General features: G+C 40.9%; 2 protein-coding genes across 2 annotated transcripts; one reads left to right on the forward strand and one right to left on the reverse strand.

The window, feature by feature from the left end:
* Positions 1-514: 514 nt before the first annotated feature.
* On the reverse strand, positions 515-7,911 carry LOC311106697 (uncharacterized protein). Its single transcript, XM_084149092.1, has 10 exons — positions 7,733-7,911; positions 7,407-7,516; positions 7,011-7,096; positions 6,328-6,573; positions 6,072-6,186; positions 5,442-5,915; positions 4,702-4,834; positions 2,919-3,016; positions 2,515-2,698; positions 515-2,402 (listed from the first exon to the last, which is right to left on the reverse strand). The coding sequence occupies exons 6-9, from the start codon at positions 5,446-5,448 to the stop codon at positions 2,661-2,663; spliced, it is 276 nt and encodes a 91-aa protein (XP_084005218.1). The 5' UTR covers positions 5,449-5,915; positions 6,072-6,186; positions 6,328-6,573; positions 7,011-7,096; positions 7,407-7,516; positions 7,733-7,911; the 3' UTR covers positions 515-2,402; positions 2,515-2,660.
* Positions 7,912-10,311: 2,400 nt separating this feature from the next.
* Positions 10,312-17,436, forward strand: LOC311106696 (adenosine 5'-monophosphoramidase HINT3-like). The gene is made up of 5 exons (XM_084149091.1): positions 10,312-11,407; positions 15,826-15,943; positions 16,052-16,121; positions 16,245-16,371; positions 16,967-17,436. Exons 1-5 carry the CDS (start codon positions 11,267-11,269, stop codon positions 17,048-17,050), a joined length of 540 nt encoding a protein of 179 aa, XP_084005217.1. The 5' UTR covers positions 10,312-11,266; the 3' UTR covers positions 17,051-17,436.
* Positions 17,437-17,767: the final 331 nt, after the last annotated feature.

Genomic DNA, 17,767 nt, shown 5'->3' on the forward strand with positions numbered 1-17,767 from the left:
AACAGCATGTGAAATTTATTGTCAATCAGTGTTGCTTCCTAAGTGGACAGTTTGATTTCATAGAAGTGTGATTGACTTGGAGTTACATTGTGTTGTTTAAGTGTTCCCTTTATTTTTTTGAGCAGTGTATATATATATATATAAAACAATTTTTTACTGCACCCGCCAACCACAGGAGGACTCAGGCGCTTCAATGTTCCTTGGCTTAGATTCTACAAGTGGACCTAAACCATGCCAGGAAAATGCACCCCACACCATAACGTATACTTTGTATCCCTTGTTAACTCGAGTGTTTTCTTTATTTTGGCAGTTACCGGTATGGCTGCAGTTTGGGCAGCATGCAGAACAAATATACAGCTTGTTGTGTTGTGGCCAGACACATAGCCGCGGGAAGTAGGGGTGCTGTGGGTGCCCAAAAAATAAATTCTGAAAAAAAATATATTAATACAAATATATAATTTTTGAAAAATATACTTTCACAAAAGTAATGCACTGGGCATTTACTAGTATTAACGGCCCAATATAGATATCTGTAGCATGGGCAAAAAACATTCTGCATCTCCACATTGGCAAAAAAGTAGTTGTATAATTAAGAACAGTATCTTGAAGGATTCAATAGTATTAATGGACCAATATAGTGTTGTGGAAATTCTAACCAGAAAGGAAGAGACTGCAGATTCTTCAAAACAACTTATTTCATTGTAAGATTTGCAAATCTGGAGCAGTTAACAATCACTCAAAATGTGCATAGTTAAGAGCCCAACAAAAAATACTGCACTTGGGTGGTGTGACAACCAGACAGAGCAATAGCTGTGAGGAAGCACTTGTTGGTGACGCAAATGTGCAGCCAAATGACTATGGAACTGAGAGGCTGCGGTTGGTCTGTGGTGAGGTCTTGTTGAGAAATGTCACACCATTTTTCAGTGCTCATTGTCGCAACACTGTTTATCAAAGGAATCGAAACCATTTGTGTTGGTCGTCTCTCACAGCTTAGTTCAGTCTACTGCTAAATAACAGGATTTATAACAACAGCATTTGGCTGTAAATCCAGAACCATGAGTCAGTCACGTAGACAAAATGTAGTGTTCTAGCAGAGGGAGCAAGTCTTATTAGTACATTGTGACTTTAGTTAAATGCATAGATACACTGGATAAACATTATAACAGCCTTTTTTCCCCACCATAATAGATATCTGTAGCATGGACCCAAAAAAACATTCAGCATCTCCACATTGCCAAAAAAGTAGTTGTATAATTAAGAACAGTATCTTGCAGGATTCAATAGTTGGAATTGTAAGAGTTGTTGCCCTGTCCCTTTCTCTGTGATTGTCATTCTAATGGAATCCAGAAAGAACAAAACCCTGTCCTCTAACATTTACTTCAAAAAGGTGCAAAGTTATGGGCAAAAACACAAAACATCCACATCAAATTAAATATTTTTCTTGATCAAATAACATGGAAAACAACCACTTTTTGTGCAGTATTAATTTACCATCCTTACAAACCGCTTAATGTAAAAGTACATTACTGTATTGTACATAGACTGGTCATCTAGGTTTGTACCTGTAGACTTTCCATCACCATGAAGAAAGATTATGCACAATACAGTAATTTAGTACATTGAGACATCAAGTGGTTTGTGATGATGTGGCTCAGTTCGTAGAGCATGGCGCTTGCAATGCTAGGGTTGTGGGTTCGATTCCCACAGGGGACCAGTACGAAAATGTACTCACTACTGTAAGTTGCTCTGAATAAGTTGGTCTACTAAAATGGAAAAGGAATTAATAGACCATTTCAGTTTCCCCATAGAAATAAGTTGCATTTGCAAAGTATTTCAAGAAACTGGAAAACATATCAAGCAAGTATTTTTACATTCCACAAGTATTATCAGATTAACTGTTTTGTACAGATAATTATCGCTCAAGTTACAAATGCTGGTAATCACTCAAATACATTTAGTTTAAATTTTTTCACAAAAGTAGTGCACTGATCCTTTACTATTCCTGTATTAGTGGACTGATATATCATGAACAAAAACATAAATGCAACAATTTCAATGTTTTAACGGAGTTACAGTTCATTTAAGAAAATCTGTCAATTGAAATAAATTCATTAGGCCCAGAGCATTGATGTTCTAAAAACTTTTCAGACAAATCTAAGAAAGGACCATGGGAAGATTTCTCTCATGACATCTTTGACTTTCAAGAAAGTGTTCTTGAAGATGGAAGAACTGTAAGCGGTACAAAAAATTTGGGGTGTTGAGGTTTGACCTCATTGCCAAGAAGCTGAAACAGATGTGAGTGTTGATGTCTGAGCCCATGTCCAGCAGCAGCTTGACCACAAGGACATGACCGTTCATGGCATCCAGCATCAGAAGAGAGATACCCAGTGTACTTCCTAGTCCTGACAGGAAACAAATACACAGTGAGAGAGGAGCAGACAGGGAGAGGGGGAAACATGTGGACAGGGATAATTATACACACAGTTCAGAGTGGGAAAAATATTTGTGACTGACAGGGAAGGTTGTGTGTTTCAGAGGTTGATAAACTGTCGTATCTGGAGTTGATTTCAGCGCCAGCATTCAGGAGGATCTTGATGAAGTTGATGTAGCCCCCTGAGGCGGCCAGGCTGAGAGGAGTGTAATCTGAAATGTTACAGTGCTCATTGTTGGCCCCACGCAGCAGCAACAGTTTTACTACCTGGAAGGAATGGACCACAGGTTATTATTGGGGCATTTCCACTAAGGCCATACCCCAGTGTTTTATCAAAAAGTTAACAATTAATTAATGTGATGTTCAGGGAAGAATGTGTTTTAGTGAAGAGCAGGACCTCTTGTCTTCCTAGAGAGCAGACCAGGGAGAGAGGTGTGTTTTTGGTTCTCTTATACTGTTCTCTCAGACTGGGCTTCGATGTCCTCACCTTTATCCAGTAGGATCTCCACCACGCCAATATGACCCGTTGAAGCAGCCAGGATTAGAGGAGTGAAACCAGGGGACAGAGAGATTACTCTCCAACACCTACAGTTGAAGTCGGAAGTTTACATACACTTAGGTTGGAGTCATTAAAACTCGTTTTTCAACCACTCCATTGGTTAGGACATCTACTTTGTGAATGACAAGTCATTTTTCGAACAATTGTTTGCAGACATAATATTTCACTTATAATTCACTGTATCACAATTCCAGTGGGTCAGAAGTTTACATACACTAAGTTGACTGCGCCTTTAAACAGCTTGGAAAATTCCAGAAAATGATGTCATGGCTTTAGAAGCTTCTAATAAGGCTAATTGACATAATTTGAGTCAATTGGAGGTGTACCTGTGGATGTATTTCAATGCCTACCTTCAAACTCAGTGCCTCTTTGCTTGACATCATGGGAAAATCAAAATAAATCAGCCACGACCTCAGAAAAAAAATTGTAGACCTCCAACAGTCTGGTTCATCCTTGGGAGCAATTTCCAAACGCCTGAAGGTACCACGTTCATCTGTACAAACAATAGTATGCAAATATAAACACCATGGGACCACGCAGCCGTCATACCGCTCAGGAAGGAGATGCGTTCTGTCTCCTACAGATGAACGTACTTTGGTGCGAAAAGTGCAAATCAATCCCAGAACAACAGCAACCTTGTGAAGATGCTGGAGGAAACAGGTACAAAAGTATCTATATCCACAGTAAAACGAGTCCTATATCGACATAACCTGAAAGGCCGCTCAGCAAGGAAGAAGCCACTGCTCCAAAACCGGCATAAAAAAGCCAGACTACGGTTTGCAACTGCACATGGGGATAAAGATCGTACTTTTTGGAGAAATGTCCTCTGGTCTGATGAAACAGAAATAGAACTGTTTGGCCATAATGACCATCGTTATGTTTGGAGGAAAAAGGGGGATGCTTGCAAGCCGAAGAACACCATCCCAACCGTGAAGCACGGGGGTGGCAGCATCATGCTGTGGGGGTGCTTTGCTGCAGGGGGGACTGGTGCACTTCACAAAATAGATGGCATCATGAGGAAGGAAAATTATGTGGATATATTGAAGCAACATCTCAAGACATCAGTCAGGAAGTTAAAGCTTGGTCGCAAATGGGTCTTCCAAATGGACAATGACCCCAAGCATACTTCCAAAGTTGTGGCAAAATGGCTTAAGGACAACAAAGTCAAGGTATTGGAGTGGCCATCACAAAGCCCTGACCTCAATCCTATAGAAAATGTGTTGGCAGAACTGAAAAAGCGTGTGCGAGCAAGGAGGCCTACAAACCTGACTCCGTTACACCAGCTCTGTCAGGAGGAATGGGCCAAAATTCACCCAACTTATTGTGGGAAGCTTGTGGAAGGCTACACGAAACGTTTGACCCAAGTTAATCAATTTAAAGGCAATGCTACCAAATACTAATTGAGTGTATGTAAACTTCTGACCCACTGGGAATGTGATGAAATAAATAAAAGCTGAAATAAATCATTGTCTAGTATTATTTTAACATTTCACATTCTTAAAATAAGGTGTTGATCCTAACTGACCTAAGAAAGGGAATTTTTACTAGGATTAAATGTCAGGAATTGTGAAAAACTGAGTTTAAATGTATTTGGCTAGAGTGTATGTAAACTTCCGACTTCAACTGTACATACACAGATAGACTCCCACTTCTACACACAAACTATCAATTTCTCAGAAATATTGACATATAAATATAAAAATATAGCTACGTGGTGATGTAGATGTGCATCGATGTCCAGAGGGGGAGCATGGAGGGTGGGGACACTGAATTGATGGGCATCTGTTCTGTGGGTATGGGCGAGGTTGTAGTGTTCAACATAGACACTCTACTGCTCACCGCTCCTGTACCAGGGGGAGAGGAAGAGATAACTGTTAATAAGAGAGTATCGTATCTGAAGATTATGCCTTTGTTAAATGTTTTTCATGAAGAAATGGAATGTTGTTTGTGTTAGTATCAAGAGGGAATGTTTTGGGTGTGACGTCACATACAACAGACCGGAAGTGTGTTGTAGACACGGGGATTGGACAGTAGAGGGAGCCACTCACATCTTGGAAGGTTATATATAAGGGGGGAACAACGACGGAGGGGCAGAGCGAGCAGCCATTCGGAGGCGTCGCTCTCCGGGTGTCATGTCACCTGTCATTTATGCTGTAACCTCGTGATTTTAATAAAAGCCTCTAACACGATGCAGCATAAATGGACTCTTTGTTGACAGCAATAATGGCCACCATTCACCCGATACGACAAGAGCCTTCAAATTATAACTAAATCAAATTACATTAGAATTTAAGATTTCATTTAGAAGCAGTTGTGAATTATGTTGAAAATGTGTTGAAACCATGTTCAGCATTAAGGAAAAGGATGGGGGACAGAACACCCACCCTACTTTTTGTTATTACAAGAATAAGGAAAGTGAAGAACCAGCTTCTACAGTAACTGCTCACATACCTGCCATGATGTCGTCCAGCGTGTCTGTGCGGGGAAGGCCACTATGAGTCTGTCGGGGGACTGAGTGAGAAGGCCCAGTCCCAGGCCTATCAACTGCTGCCCCAACATCTACTGCTGGCTCACCATCAGCCTCAGCAGGTCAGGGCAGGAGCTGTCAGGGTATTCTGCTGTATTAAAGTCTAGAATGCTGAGTGGCCAAGGTAAGAAGCTACAGGGGTAGGGGGTGCCCCGGGTCATCCTTCAGGCCTTTGGCCTTCATGTACTCTTTGGTGAACTGCTCCTTGAGGATCTTCTTCTTCTGCAGCTCTGCCTTCTCTATGTCTAAGATCCTTTGGCTCATTCAGCCTGCTCTCTGTCTCTTCCACAATGCACTCCAGGGGCTGGTACAGGTAGAAGGGGGGCAGCAGGTATGTGTCTGGACCGTCTGCAGTGACGTATTACCCTGGAAGGGGCTCAGCCTCTGCTTGGAACCGCCTGAGACAGCCACACAGGACAACACAACCAGTTAGCTACAAGGTTGTACCATACAATATTACAGTAATCATTATAACGCTTTGATGCCTTGTGCACTCAACTGCTGTCTAGTTGTCTTGTTGGTCATGGAATTAACAAAGTTAGACCTGTATTTACTATTGGACTGAGCTTTTGTGATGAAAGGTGGAGGTGTTGTGATGTTGGAGGGTACTCTGTCTGGCGCTTGGGGAGGCAATACCATGGCCAGGGCTTGGAATGGAAGTTGTGGAGCCTGTTTGGGTTAGGGCAGATATTACAAAAGTATATTTGGTATCAACTTATAAAAATGTGATGTTAATACAACTACATCAAGACAAATAAACATACATGTTTGTAGTAGCTGTTTGTCTATAAGTAAGCCAGCAGTCCCTACCTGAGAGGTGTCATGGGAGGGGGATGAGAGCTGAGATACAGTAGGTTTGGCACGGGGCCCGAAAGGATGTTGTTGGGGTAGTCAAGGAGGTAGGACACCCCGATGGTGTGACCACCCTTAGCACCTCCTTCTCCTCTTCACTCTTCTTTACTTCCTTGTCCTCCTCGTCGCTGGTGGACGATTCTAAGATCTCGCTCATGTCCATCTTCCAAATGTCAGGGACCACCTTGTTTTTGAGGAAATACACTGCCCCGTCCAACCCTGGGATTAGCCAGATCAATTGTATCTCAATTCAGTTAAATAAGACATTTGAGTTCTCCATAAGAATGCCCATTCAGTTCTTGAACTAAGTGGAATTGTGAGTGTAGAGCTCCCTAAGTGAGCCATCCTTATCTTTCCTCGACGAGAACTCAGGCTTAGAGATGCTGTCCATGTTCACTTTATGGATCTCCTTTCTGGCCACAGTGTGACAATTTTTTCAAATATCTAAATACATGTGCATTCAGCAAAACATTTCACCAATTGTGAGAAGATTATATTAGCAAAAAAAAACATGCCTATTTACATTGCCCTTGGCTATAACATGTATGACAGGACAAAAATCAAACAAGATATAATATTTGTAAACTAAAACTAATTTCCTTATAACTATATGACACAAAAGTAGGATAAACAATGCTTACAATTTGGAGTCTGCAAATGACCTCACTAAACATTGGTCCTTCTTGACTTTCATTAGAGGGGTTCTGTCCCCCTCCGATTCATGTTTCTGCAAGACAAACAGAAAGACAGGAGTGAGTAAAACGGACACATGGAAACACATATTCAAGCAGTCATGCATCTAAACAACACCCAGACTGTGCCCTAAATGGCACCCTATTCCCTATAAAGTGCCCTACTTTTGACAAGAGCCCTCTGGGCCCTGGTAAAAAGTAGTGCACTATAAAGGGAATATGGTGCCATTCGGGAAGCACGCCGACATTTATGCAAACTTGTGAACAACTCATGCAAAATGGCTGTGTATTGACATGAACTGTGTTTCCCAGAGATAAGGCCAGAGGGTTAGGGAGAGGTCTAACCAGGTCAGCCCCCGTCTGCAGCAGCACGTCAGCCACGTCTGTGTGTCCGTTCTCTCAGGCGTACATCAGCGCTGTGTCTCCCATCGCAGTGGCAGCATGGACATTGGCTCCTGTGTACAAGAACACAGGTGTAAATTACACCCCGAGTGTTGTGTGTGATCTGGATAAAAAAATAAAAACTTGAGAAGATGTTGGGTTTGGTGATAGGCAAGTGAATTTTGATAATGTATGAATTGAGGATGAGACAATCTCAAATAGAGGTTGGTAGAGTTTGGTTTGAGAGAACCAAACAGAGAGGCTGTCCAGTTAGAAGAGGTTCTGCTCACTTGCAGCCAGCAGGTATTTGACCAGCTCCAGGTGTCCCTCTATGAGAAGTGTTGAGCAGCCCAGCTTAATGTTGGCCCCGGCAGGGCCGTCTCCTGGGTCTCCTCCGTCTGAGCGTTGATGTTGGTACCTGCAGACAACAGAGACTACACTCTTAGAAAAAAAGGTGCTATCTAGAACCTAAAAGGGTTATTCGGTTGACCTTATAGGAGAACCCTTTGAATAACCTTTTTGGTTCTAAGTAGAACCCGTTTGGGTTCCATGTAGAAACCTTTCCACACAGGGTTTTACATTGAATGCAAAAGGGTTCTACCTGGAACCCAAAAGGGTTCTACTTGGAACCAAAAAGGGTTATCCTATGGGGACAACCGAATAACTATTTTAGAACCCTTTTTTCTAAGAGTGTACAGAGGAAGGATTGAAGATGGCCTTGCAGGGAATGCACTTACTAAAGGGGTACTAATCTACTGTTGGCTATTGAAAAATGATTTAAATTTGTTTTGGAACAGCCAGCTTGTCCTTTTTGCATCCACTCAATAAGATAATGAGCCTAAAACTTAATATAATCATATCACTTGATAATTTTGTTTCCAAAAGAGGGGTTTCGTATTTTGCCTCAACAATGAGCTTGGACGGTCAATATGGTAGGTAAAATCTCTAAACAGAAGCACTAGCTAGTTTAATTCAAACCCAGAGAGCGAGAGCCCATTCCTTGTGCCAAAAGCAGCACCACCATGTCCTCTTGGCCCTCTTGTGCAGCCTCTATGAGTGGAGTGTATCCCTCATCATTGACCTCCTCCAGGTTGGCACCCCTCTCGATCAGCAGGGCCGCCAGCTCGCTGTCTCCCCTTCAGGGCGCCAGTGTCAGGATAACCGAGTTCGGCCCAAGTCCTGGTGCTAGCTGGACTGTGTTACAGATGAGCTAACATGTAAGCCCGTAAGAACACATACAGTTTGATAGCTTCGTTGGGAGTAGTGTGTGGAGGCAGATTATTCTCTGCCATTGCAAAGCATGAAATGTAAAAAACAGTCTCATGACAAGGGTATGGACCTCTCTGAAGGCCTTCCTCTCTACATGCCTGTATTTGTTGTTGAGAGAGTCCTTTCAGGTGATCCCTGGTCCCATACAGCTGTGGAAGGCTGTCCATAAGCAGTGGACGGCCATGCGGCGCTACAACGTATCTGCAGGGGTGGATTCTGTGAGTGTTCCAGAGGTGAACAACATGCTGCAATTCTTCCTATAAGATAAAAAACACAAGGACAAAATAATTTGGTTAGTCACAATATTTCCATAAATATACATTTCCTGCCTTAGTTAAGGGTAAACTGTGATGGTTAGTTGTGAACTCTTAACCTATAATTTTGGCATGAGTATAGCTGTGCAGATATGAATCAACCTTTTACTCCATTCAACCCACATAATCATTCATTTTAGGCTGACAAATTATTGAAAAGCTTTTGGTGAAATATGCCCCTCTCTGACCAATAATGTATTGACAATATGTCTGGACCCGTTTTAAGGGACCAGTTTTGGCTTATGACCTCCCACAGAGGCAAATCTTATACAGAACAGTAAAACATATATATTTTTTAATACAGCTATTACATTTTAGTAGACGCTCTTATCCAGAGCAACTTACAGTTAGTGAGTGCATACATTTCTTCATACTGGCCCCCCGTGGGAATCGAACCCACAAGCCTGGCGTTGCAAGCGCCATGCTCTACCAACTGAGCTACAGGAGGCTATGCGTTCCAGTCATCCCAAAATTGCTGCATGTAGGCTATTTTTCTATTGCCTCTGCGTGAGGCCTCTCTTATTAACTTGTGGTTCCGGGATGTGCAAATAATAGTCATTTCGATTAATGATAATGTTGTTGCCTGTATAGGCCCATTGAATAGCGTAGTGTAGCAGCATTGTCTTACCTTAAGCCAAAATGTAAGGTTTATTTTATAAATAACATACATTTGGAAAACTATAGGCTTTCAATTTGCCTTTTATAATGAAGTATGGGTTACACTTGATTTGGATAGTCCCTATGATCTACAGATGCTCAAACTATTAACTGCAACTGTTGATATGCAACAGCTTGGTGGGGTTTTGGTTAAGGGTTAGGGTAAGGGTTAACGTTATAAGGTTAGAGCTAGGTTATAGGGTTAGTGGATCTAGGTTATAGGGTTAGTGGATAGTTTACATTTTGTTGACTGTTACTTGAACATAATTTAACTTACCTCGATTATTTGTAGACAGGTGAATAATATTACATTATTGTCCACAAAGTCACCAGAAAAATGTCCTTCAAATCTGTTCATCCAGTACTGAACATGGTGTTTGCTTAAAATATCCCCACCAGCTCTCTATCAGCTGGATGTGGTTCCTGGACCCATATAAGTTACAGTATATGGCATTTTCTAGCGAATTCGTCCCCATTGTCATGTCTCAAAAACAACTGTATCTGCTCCATACAATTGTTTTCTGTTCCCAGGTCAGATCGAATTAGAGGAGCACCCATCCTGGATCCAACCTCATCCATGAAGTAACCAGCGATAACTTTTGGATTGCTATTGGTAGAATAGGAATGGAGCCAAATAACCATTCGTGAGAACCCATCAATTGCGCCATTAAAACAAATGCCATATGTCTTCACTTTATCGTAGGAGTCAACATGTCACAAAAAAATCGGACCTGGGTTCCTGTAAAGACGTCGTCGAAGGCGATTCCTGCAACTCTGTTGCTCTCTATAGGGGTGTAGAATATGAATTAAACGCCTGACTGTGTTTTGTGTCACCACATATCCCGCTTGGATGCATTTAAGATGTATTAATTTGTATCAATGAAGCTTTCCATGTCGGCTCAGTTTATCGAGAAGGAATAACGCCAAGGGGGTCCAAATTGTACATACTGCTGTAATGATTTGCTATGCGGTTCGTAAGCACAGCGTAGATAAGAAATTGTCAGCCAACATAACGTGTAAGGTAACTTATTTGAAAAGTGATTACTTTATTACATTGATAAACATTTTCTTAACATCTGTCATAATTATAATAATATAATAATATGCCATTTAGCAGACGCTACAGAGGACCACACTTAAAGCAATGAATTTGTATCCGCTCTCGTTGAACTAAGTTGCATATCTTCCGCCATTCTCTTCAAATCTGAAAACGTTGTGGGCCCGAAAAGCACGGAAACAGTGTCCACTGCTTATATACTTCGTATTTTGGCGAACGTAATACGACATCCGGGAACTTTTGGCATACTAACTATATCCATACTATGACCAATAAGCATACTATATACTCAATTTACGTCACGAATAGTACGGTTAGTATGAGTATACGAACACAGCTCTCGTTTTTTCCCGGAGTTCACAGTTGTCTTGAAAGCGCAACTGTATAAACTACAGTATTCTCATGAGATATACAAAGCAGACGGAAACGTCGAGCTACTACGTATTCTCAGCATAACTGTTACAGAACCGATAAATCAAAAACGGCTACCCCAGCAGGAAATAGGTCTCGGGAACCGGGCCGGCTACATGGAGAACGGGCGAAAGATGGACACTGTAGAACAATGCGACGATGATACACAAAGTAATTTATCCAGCGACAGTGAAGACACCTGCATGTTCTGTATGATTGCTAAAAACCAAGACAAGGACACTGAAATTGTGAAACAGGTAATACAGTTGTTTACAATCACTTTGGCACTAATTTCAGAACCTTGACGTCATTTTTCAAAACTCTAGACACAAAACTCACAACCAATGATCAAAATGCACATTTTTCAAAACTCTTAACACTTTTTTCAATTGCTTGGATACAATACACATAAAACTAAGATAATATGTTCATTTAACAAAAATCACCTGTTCAATATGACACAACTTAACATCAAAGTACTACTATTTCAAAAGGCAATTCACACATTACATTTCAGATGAGTGTCTATTCATTTCATTACAATTATCCAACTATCAATTGATACAACTGCTCAAAATGATAAGTAACTGTTGCATTGCTCTTAATGCATAGTTGTATGGAAACAGACAAACAATATTCCATGTTTAGATCATGAAAGTTTCAAAGTAACGAGATTCATTGTCTCCAATTAGCGTGGAGCATGAACCAATTAGACTACATTATCTATGGATGTAATATTTCATCATCATTCTTTATCAGACACCGTTTCTATGGTCCCCTTGTAACCTTCCTTGATGAGCTCGATCAGGTCTGTAGAGCTGATGGCGTGACCTATGTCATTGTGTGGGATAATGTCAGGTTCCACCATGCTCATATGGTGCAAGCATGGTTTCAGGCCCATGCACAATTTACCACCCTGTATTTACCCCCATACTCTCCTTTCCTTAACCCGATTGAGGAATTTTTCTCCACATGGAGATGGAAGGTTTATGATAGGCGCCCTCATGAACAAGTCACTCTTCTCCAGGCCATGGATGACGCATGCAATGACATCACGGCAGACCAGTGTCAGGCCTGGATTCGCCATGGCCAAAGGTTTTTTCCAAGATGTTTGGCTAATGAAAACATCCATTGTGATGTAGATGAGAACCTGTGGCCAAATCCTCAAGACAGAGTTGATGAAAATGTAGAAGTACAGTAATCACTCCTATGTTTTGCTTTTTACAGTACAAGCAAGCAAGTTGAAGAACACTGCATTTGATGTTTTACAGTAATGTATTGTTTTTCATCAATATATTTCAGATTTTGTTCAGTGATTCCACTGTGTCTGTAGTATTCTCTCTACTACTGCAGTACTTTTACAGGGATGTATTTACATGTAGTACCATAATGAAACATGTATCACCTATTTTGTACTACAATATTTAATGATCGTACGAACAATGACACAGTGAAACTATCGGTTGCTTGTGTGTGGGTGATCTAAATTAACGTTTCATTGTTATTTCACAATACATTTGTTTTTTGAACCAATGATTGTGCAAGTGCAAGATTTCTTTAAAGATATGAATGCACAATCCAATGTTTTGAACATTGGACAGCCTGTGTTACAAGTGATGACCGTTTTGAGTTTTGTGTCTAGAGTTTAGAAAAATGACGTCAAAGTTCTGAAATTAGTGCCAAAGTCATTGTAAAAAACTGTAATCTCTCGTGGGGATGGGCTCGTAAGCAAGCATTTCACGGTCAAGTCTATACCCGTTGTATTCAGCGCATGTGACAAATAAAATTAGATTTGATTCAATTTTGACACTTATTTAGTTCTGTGTTACCGAGATTATGAAGCGGGTAAAATACATACAGAATGATAGAGGCCTCTAGTGGCATGGGGCAGCGCCATTGAGCGCTCCCACAATTTTAATGTAGCCAACTGGGTGGGACTCAAGGGGCCAGGGTTCAGGTCCAGAAGCACTTTTTTGGCTGCTCCTACAGTTTTACATTTTAGTCATTTAGCAGACGCTCTTATCCAGAGCACATCGGCAGATGTTTCACCTAGCCAGCTCGGGGATTAGAACCAGCGACCTTTCGGTTACTGGCACAATGCTCTTAACCACTAAGCTACCTGCCGCCCGGCCCAGAAAGACAATTTCCATACACGTACACATAGAGATTAAAGAATTCCTAATAAAACACTAGTCATCACCTTTGTGCACAAACTTTTTCATCACACACAGTCGAAGATATTAACATTTTATATTCATCCAATAGAGTACCACAGTGAGTTATAATACCATAAAACCTAGCGATCAAACAAGGAAGTGGTTCCAATAGTTTTTTCCACCATTCATTTTTCCCATATGGGATTTTAGAAACACTTAAAATAAGGGCTCTGTTTTGTGTAGGTTTACCCTGGCGTGACGTTTTGATAACCGTGTAAATCTCTATAGGACAAGGTGACTTTTATAAAAATATTCACCTTTATTTAGACCCTAAAATGAAATGCTAATTAGCTGCTAGTGTAACCTTTGTGAAATGGCTAGCTAGTTAGCGGTGCGCATTAGTAGCGTTTCAATCGGTGACGTCACTCGCTCTGAGACCTTGAAGTAGTTGTTTTCCTTGCTCTGCAAGGGCCGCGGCTTTTGTGGAGCGACGGGTAACGGTGCTTCGAGGGTGACTGTTGTTGATGTGTGCAGAGGGTCCCTGGTTCAAGCCCAGGTAGGGGTGGGGTGAGGAGAGGGACGGAAGCAACACTGTTACACTAGTGTGGCTATCATAAAGAACTACAAATACCATGATGATCTGGACGAGACTGCCAAATTGAGGGAAATGTAAGAATCTCAGGATTAACTATCTAATGTTAGCTAAACATAGTAGTTAATAAATTGGCTGAATTTCTTTAAATGGACAATTCTTTGTACTGTCTTGTGCATGTTTTTAATTGACACAATACCTGTTAGCAAAGATGTCAGCTAGAGATGACATGCAGGGATTTTTAGTTTTGCATGATGTCTACTTTGATGGTAATTATCATTTTCGAATCTGAGAGTAAATAGAGCCGAATATATTGATAAAAGTCACCTCATCCAAGAGAGATTTACATGGTTATCAAAATATTACGCTAAGGTAAGCCTACACGAAACACAGCCCTTATTTTAAGTGTTTCTAAAATCCCCTATGGGAAAAATGGATGATGGAAAAACGATTGGACCCATTTTTCTGTCTGACCGCTAGGTTTTGTGGGTTTTATGACACCCCCACTGTGGTGCTCTATGTCTGCCATGTTTTTGGATGACGTTGTTGCTGCTTGCCATGCACACTGAGTGCGCATGTGATGTTGGTCAGTATCAGGGTGCCCGTTAGGAAAATGTGTCGCACGGTGCTAAGAATGCCAGAAATGACGTTTAGTTTATGGTAATTGATCTTAACATAACATGCAACAGCGTGCGTCGTTATTACCGAATTGCGATGATCAATTTGAAGATGTTAGAATACATAGGCGGCGGGTCCATAAGGCTGGGGGAAGCTTTCCCCTAAAGTAAATTGAATTAAATTGCCAGAATTATATAGCCTAAATAGCTTACTCCTGTCTATACATAAATAAATACAATCATTCAAAATAGGCTAATATAACGTTTTGTGCAAGAAAGAAATGGCCTATTCCAAATACAAACAGACTCTGCGACAGTTGTGGGACGATAGATCCCAAATTCATACAACCAGTAGGCCTAGGCTACATCCTTCCCCAAAAAACGTTAAAAAGCAACGAAGCTCATGCAACAGATCAGAACGTTTAGCTTAAAATGTTTATATTATTTCTTCACATTATAAGCGCAGCAATGCACACAAGGCAGTAGGCTATGCACCATTGTTTGTTCGTTCCATAATGCAATTAGCAGGAAAACACCATTGTCAAAAGGGCACTGCACATGCGAGCAGTTTCATATGACAGATGAAAATATCTGTTAGAAAGAGGGTAGATTTAAAGATGCAAAAACTATCATGGGTTGCTAATATGACTAGGATTGTGCTACTGGACAGTGAAATAAAGTTTTGGCAAGGCTACTTCGAAGCAGGTAAGACATGCCTCATCATATGAAGTAAAACGTTAATTGCAAAGTGGTGTGATGCGCTGATGCCTGCCTACAGTTGCCTGTGCACTTGAATGGCGAATGGGAAGCCATCAAAACTGTATTTAGAATTGTTGTGCAATGATTAGGCTTATAAAAGCATATGTTTCAATCCAGCAGCAACTAATACACTGTTTGAGGAGATGTAGCAGCAGCTCGTGCTGTCTGACAGATTTTCTGCTCAAACTAGGGTCTGTATCTGTATGCTGTGCGTGTCTGATAAATAAGATACATAACGACTAACAAAAATAAACACACCCCAATTTAATTCCACTAAATTATGCAAATTAACCTATATACCGATAAGCATGACCGGTCAAATGTATTTACATTGACTGGTATTTCCATCAATTAATAGGCTAAAAAGCATTGTTTTGCAATGGGATTTTTTTTCTTCTCCTGGACAATTAGCCAGCAGAATTTTTATTTATTGGCTTTTATTTTTTTTGTGGGGGGCCAAAAGCTATTACTGGAATTTAGAACAGTGTTTAGTGGTCACTTCTTCCTACTCCATTGAAGGTCTCCATTTCTTTTGTTAATCTTTTTTACAGGATTCTGAGCTAGTCTGCTTTCGGGACATTTGCCCCGCTGCCCCACATCACTACCTGGTTGTGCCAAAACAACATATAGTGAGCTGCTTCTCTCTCTTTAAGGAGCACATAAAGCTGGGTGAGGAATGATTCAACCAATAACTAATGTTACATGAAATACTGTGCCTTTTTGAAATGCATATACACAATTGAACGTTCATTGATTATTAATTGGTTTATATGGCAGTTGAGAGGATGGCTGAGATGGGGAGGGCTGTGTTGCAGGAAAATGGCATTACCAATCCAAATGACATCAGGTATAAAGTATCCTGTGTTTGTGGGTGAGAGAGAGAGAGAGATCACATCATCATGTATGTTCATGCTTGTATTTTCAAGTCGCTGGTCTGGTAGGTTCAGTGATCTTGTCTGTCTGTCTACAGGCTGGGGTTCCACATACCTCCATATATCTCTGTACCTCACCTCCACCTCCATGTCCTCGCCCCGACAAGTGAGATCACTGACGACTTGGCACACAAGTTCACACCAGGCACAATGAGGTTCTTCACAGTGAGTGCAAATTTTGACACATTCAGTAGGCTATACACACACGGTGACATACAGTATATACTGAACAAATATATAGACGCAACATGCAACAATTTCAACAATTTTACTGAGTTAGTTCATATAAGGAAATCAGTCAATTGAAATAAATAAATTAGGCCCTAATCTATGGATTTCACATGACTGGGCAGGGGAGCAGCTATAGAGAATGAGTTTTTCCCCACAAAAGGGCTTTATTACAGACAGAAATACTCCTCAGGTCTCAGACGATCCTGCAGGTGAAGAAGCCGGATGTGGAGGTCCTGGGCTGGCGTGGTTACACATGGTTTGCGGTTGTGAGGCCGGTTGGACGTACTGCCAAATTCTCAAAAACGACGTTGGAGGCAGCATATGGTAGAGGAATGAACATGCTTTTTGTGCGCGTGGAACATTTCTGGGATCTTTTATTTCAGCTCATGAAACATGGGACCAACACTTTACATGTTGCGTTTATATTTTTGTTCATATAGTTGCAGAACACACTTTCATATACAGGTGAACACACAGATACCCATACATAATGTGTCTTCAGTCAGTGTAAAATGTAAATTTCCTGCAGGAGGATTTATTGCGCAGGACCCTTGAAGATGACCTCTGCCGATTGGTCTGTACAGTGGAGCCAGATCATTATCATATGCTTTGATGCATCAGTGGGAGATGGCTCTTTGAGTGAGCTGCAGCCTGTCTGCAGGGTCAGAGATGTGAGAATGGGAGAATTTAGCGAAAAGGGCTAAAACATGCTTTTGTTTTGTTATTTAGGGACCTAAACACAATTGTGAAAGCATAGTATAGTCTTCCAAAGAATATCAATAAATATGTTTTCAGATAAGTTAAAGGAATAGATAGGAATTTTTGTTTTTAATGATATTTAGGAGAGGCTTTTGACACTTCCACTTTAAGGATTCCTGGGGTTTGTTTGCTTTTTGGAGGGGGGTAATAAAACAGATTGGTGTAATAAGATATCTGCTCCATTTTTTTAAAACTCTGAAGTTGACTAAATAATGAATAAACCTGATCAGTTGACTTCTTAATGGATACTGTGATTTATACAAGTTAAAGGCCCAGTGCAGTCGACAGTATGAGTTTGGGATAATACTATGTAATTGTGAAAATTATGATAATGCCATTTTAGTGTAAGAGCTGTTTGAAAAGACCCCCTGAAATTTCAGCGTGCTTTGGTGAGATGGATTTTTGGCCTGCCTGGTGACATCACCAGGTGGTAAATTAGTTAGTAGACCAATAAGAAAGAGTTCCAAACCTCTCTGCCAATAACAGCTAATATTCAGTTTTCCCCTCCCCGATCAGACCACTCCCAGACAGTCCTACAAAACAATAATAATAATTGAAAACAATCACAGTA

This window comes from Coregonus lavaretus (genome assembly GCF_964263955.1).
Source record: "Coregonus lavaretus genome assembly, chromosome: 31".
In the NCBI taxonomy this organism is placed as follows: Eukaryota; Metazoa; Chordata; class Actinopteri; order Salmoniformes; family Salmonidae; genus Coregonus; species Coregonus lavaretus.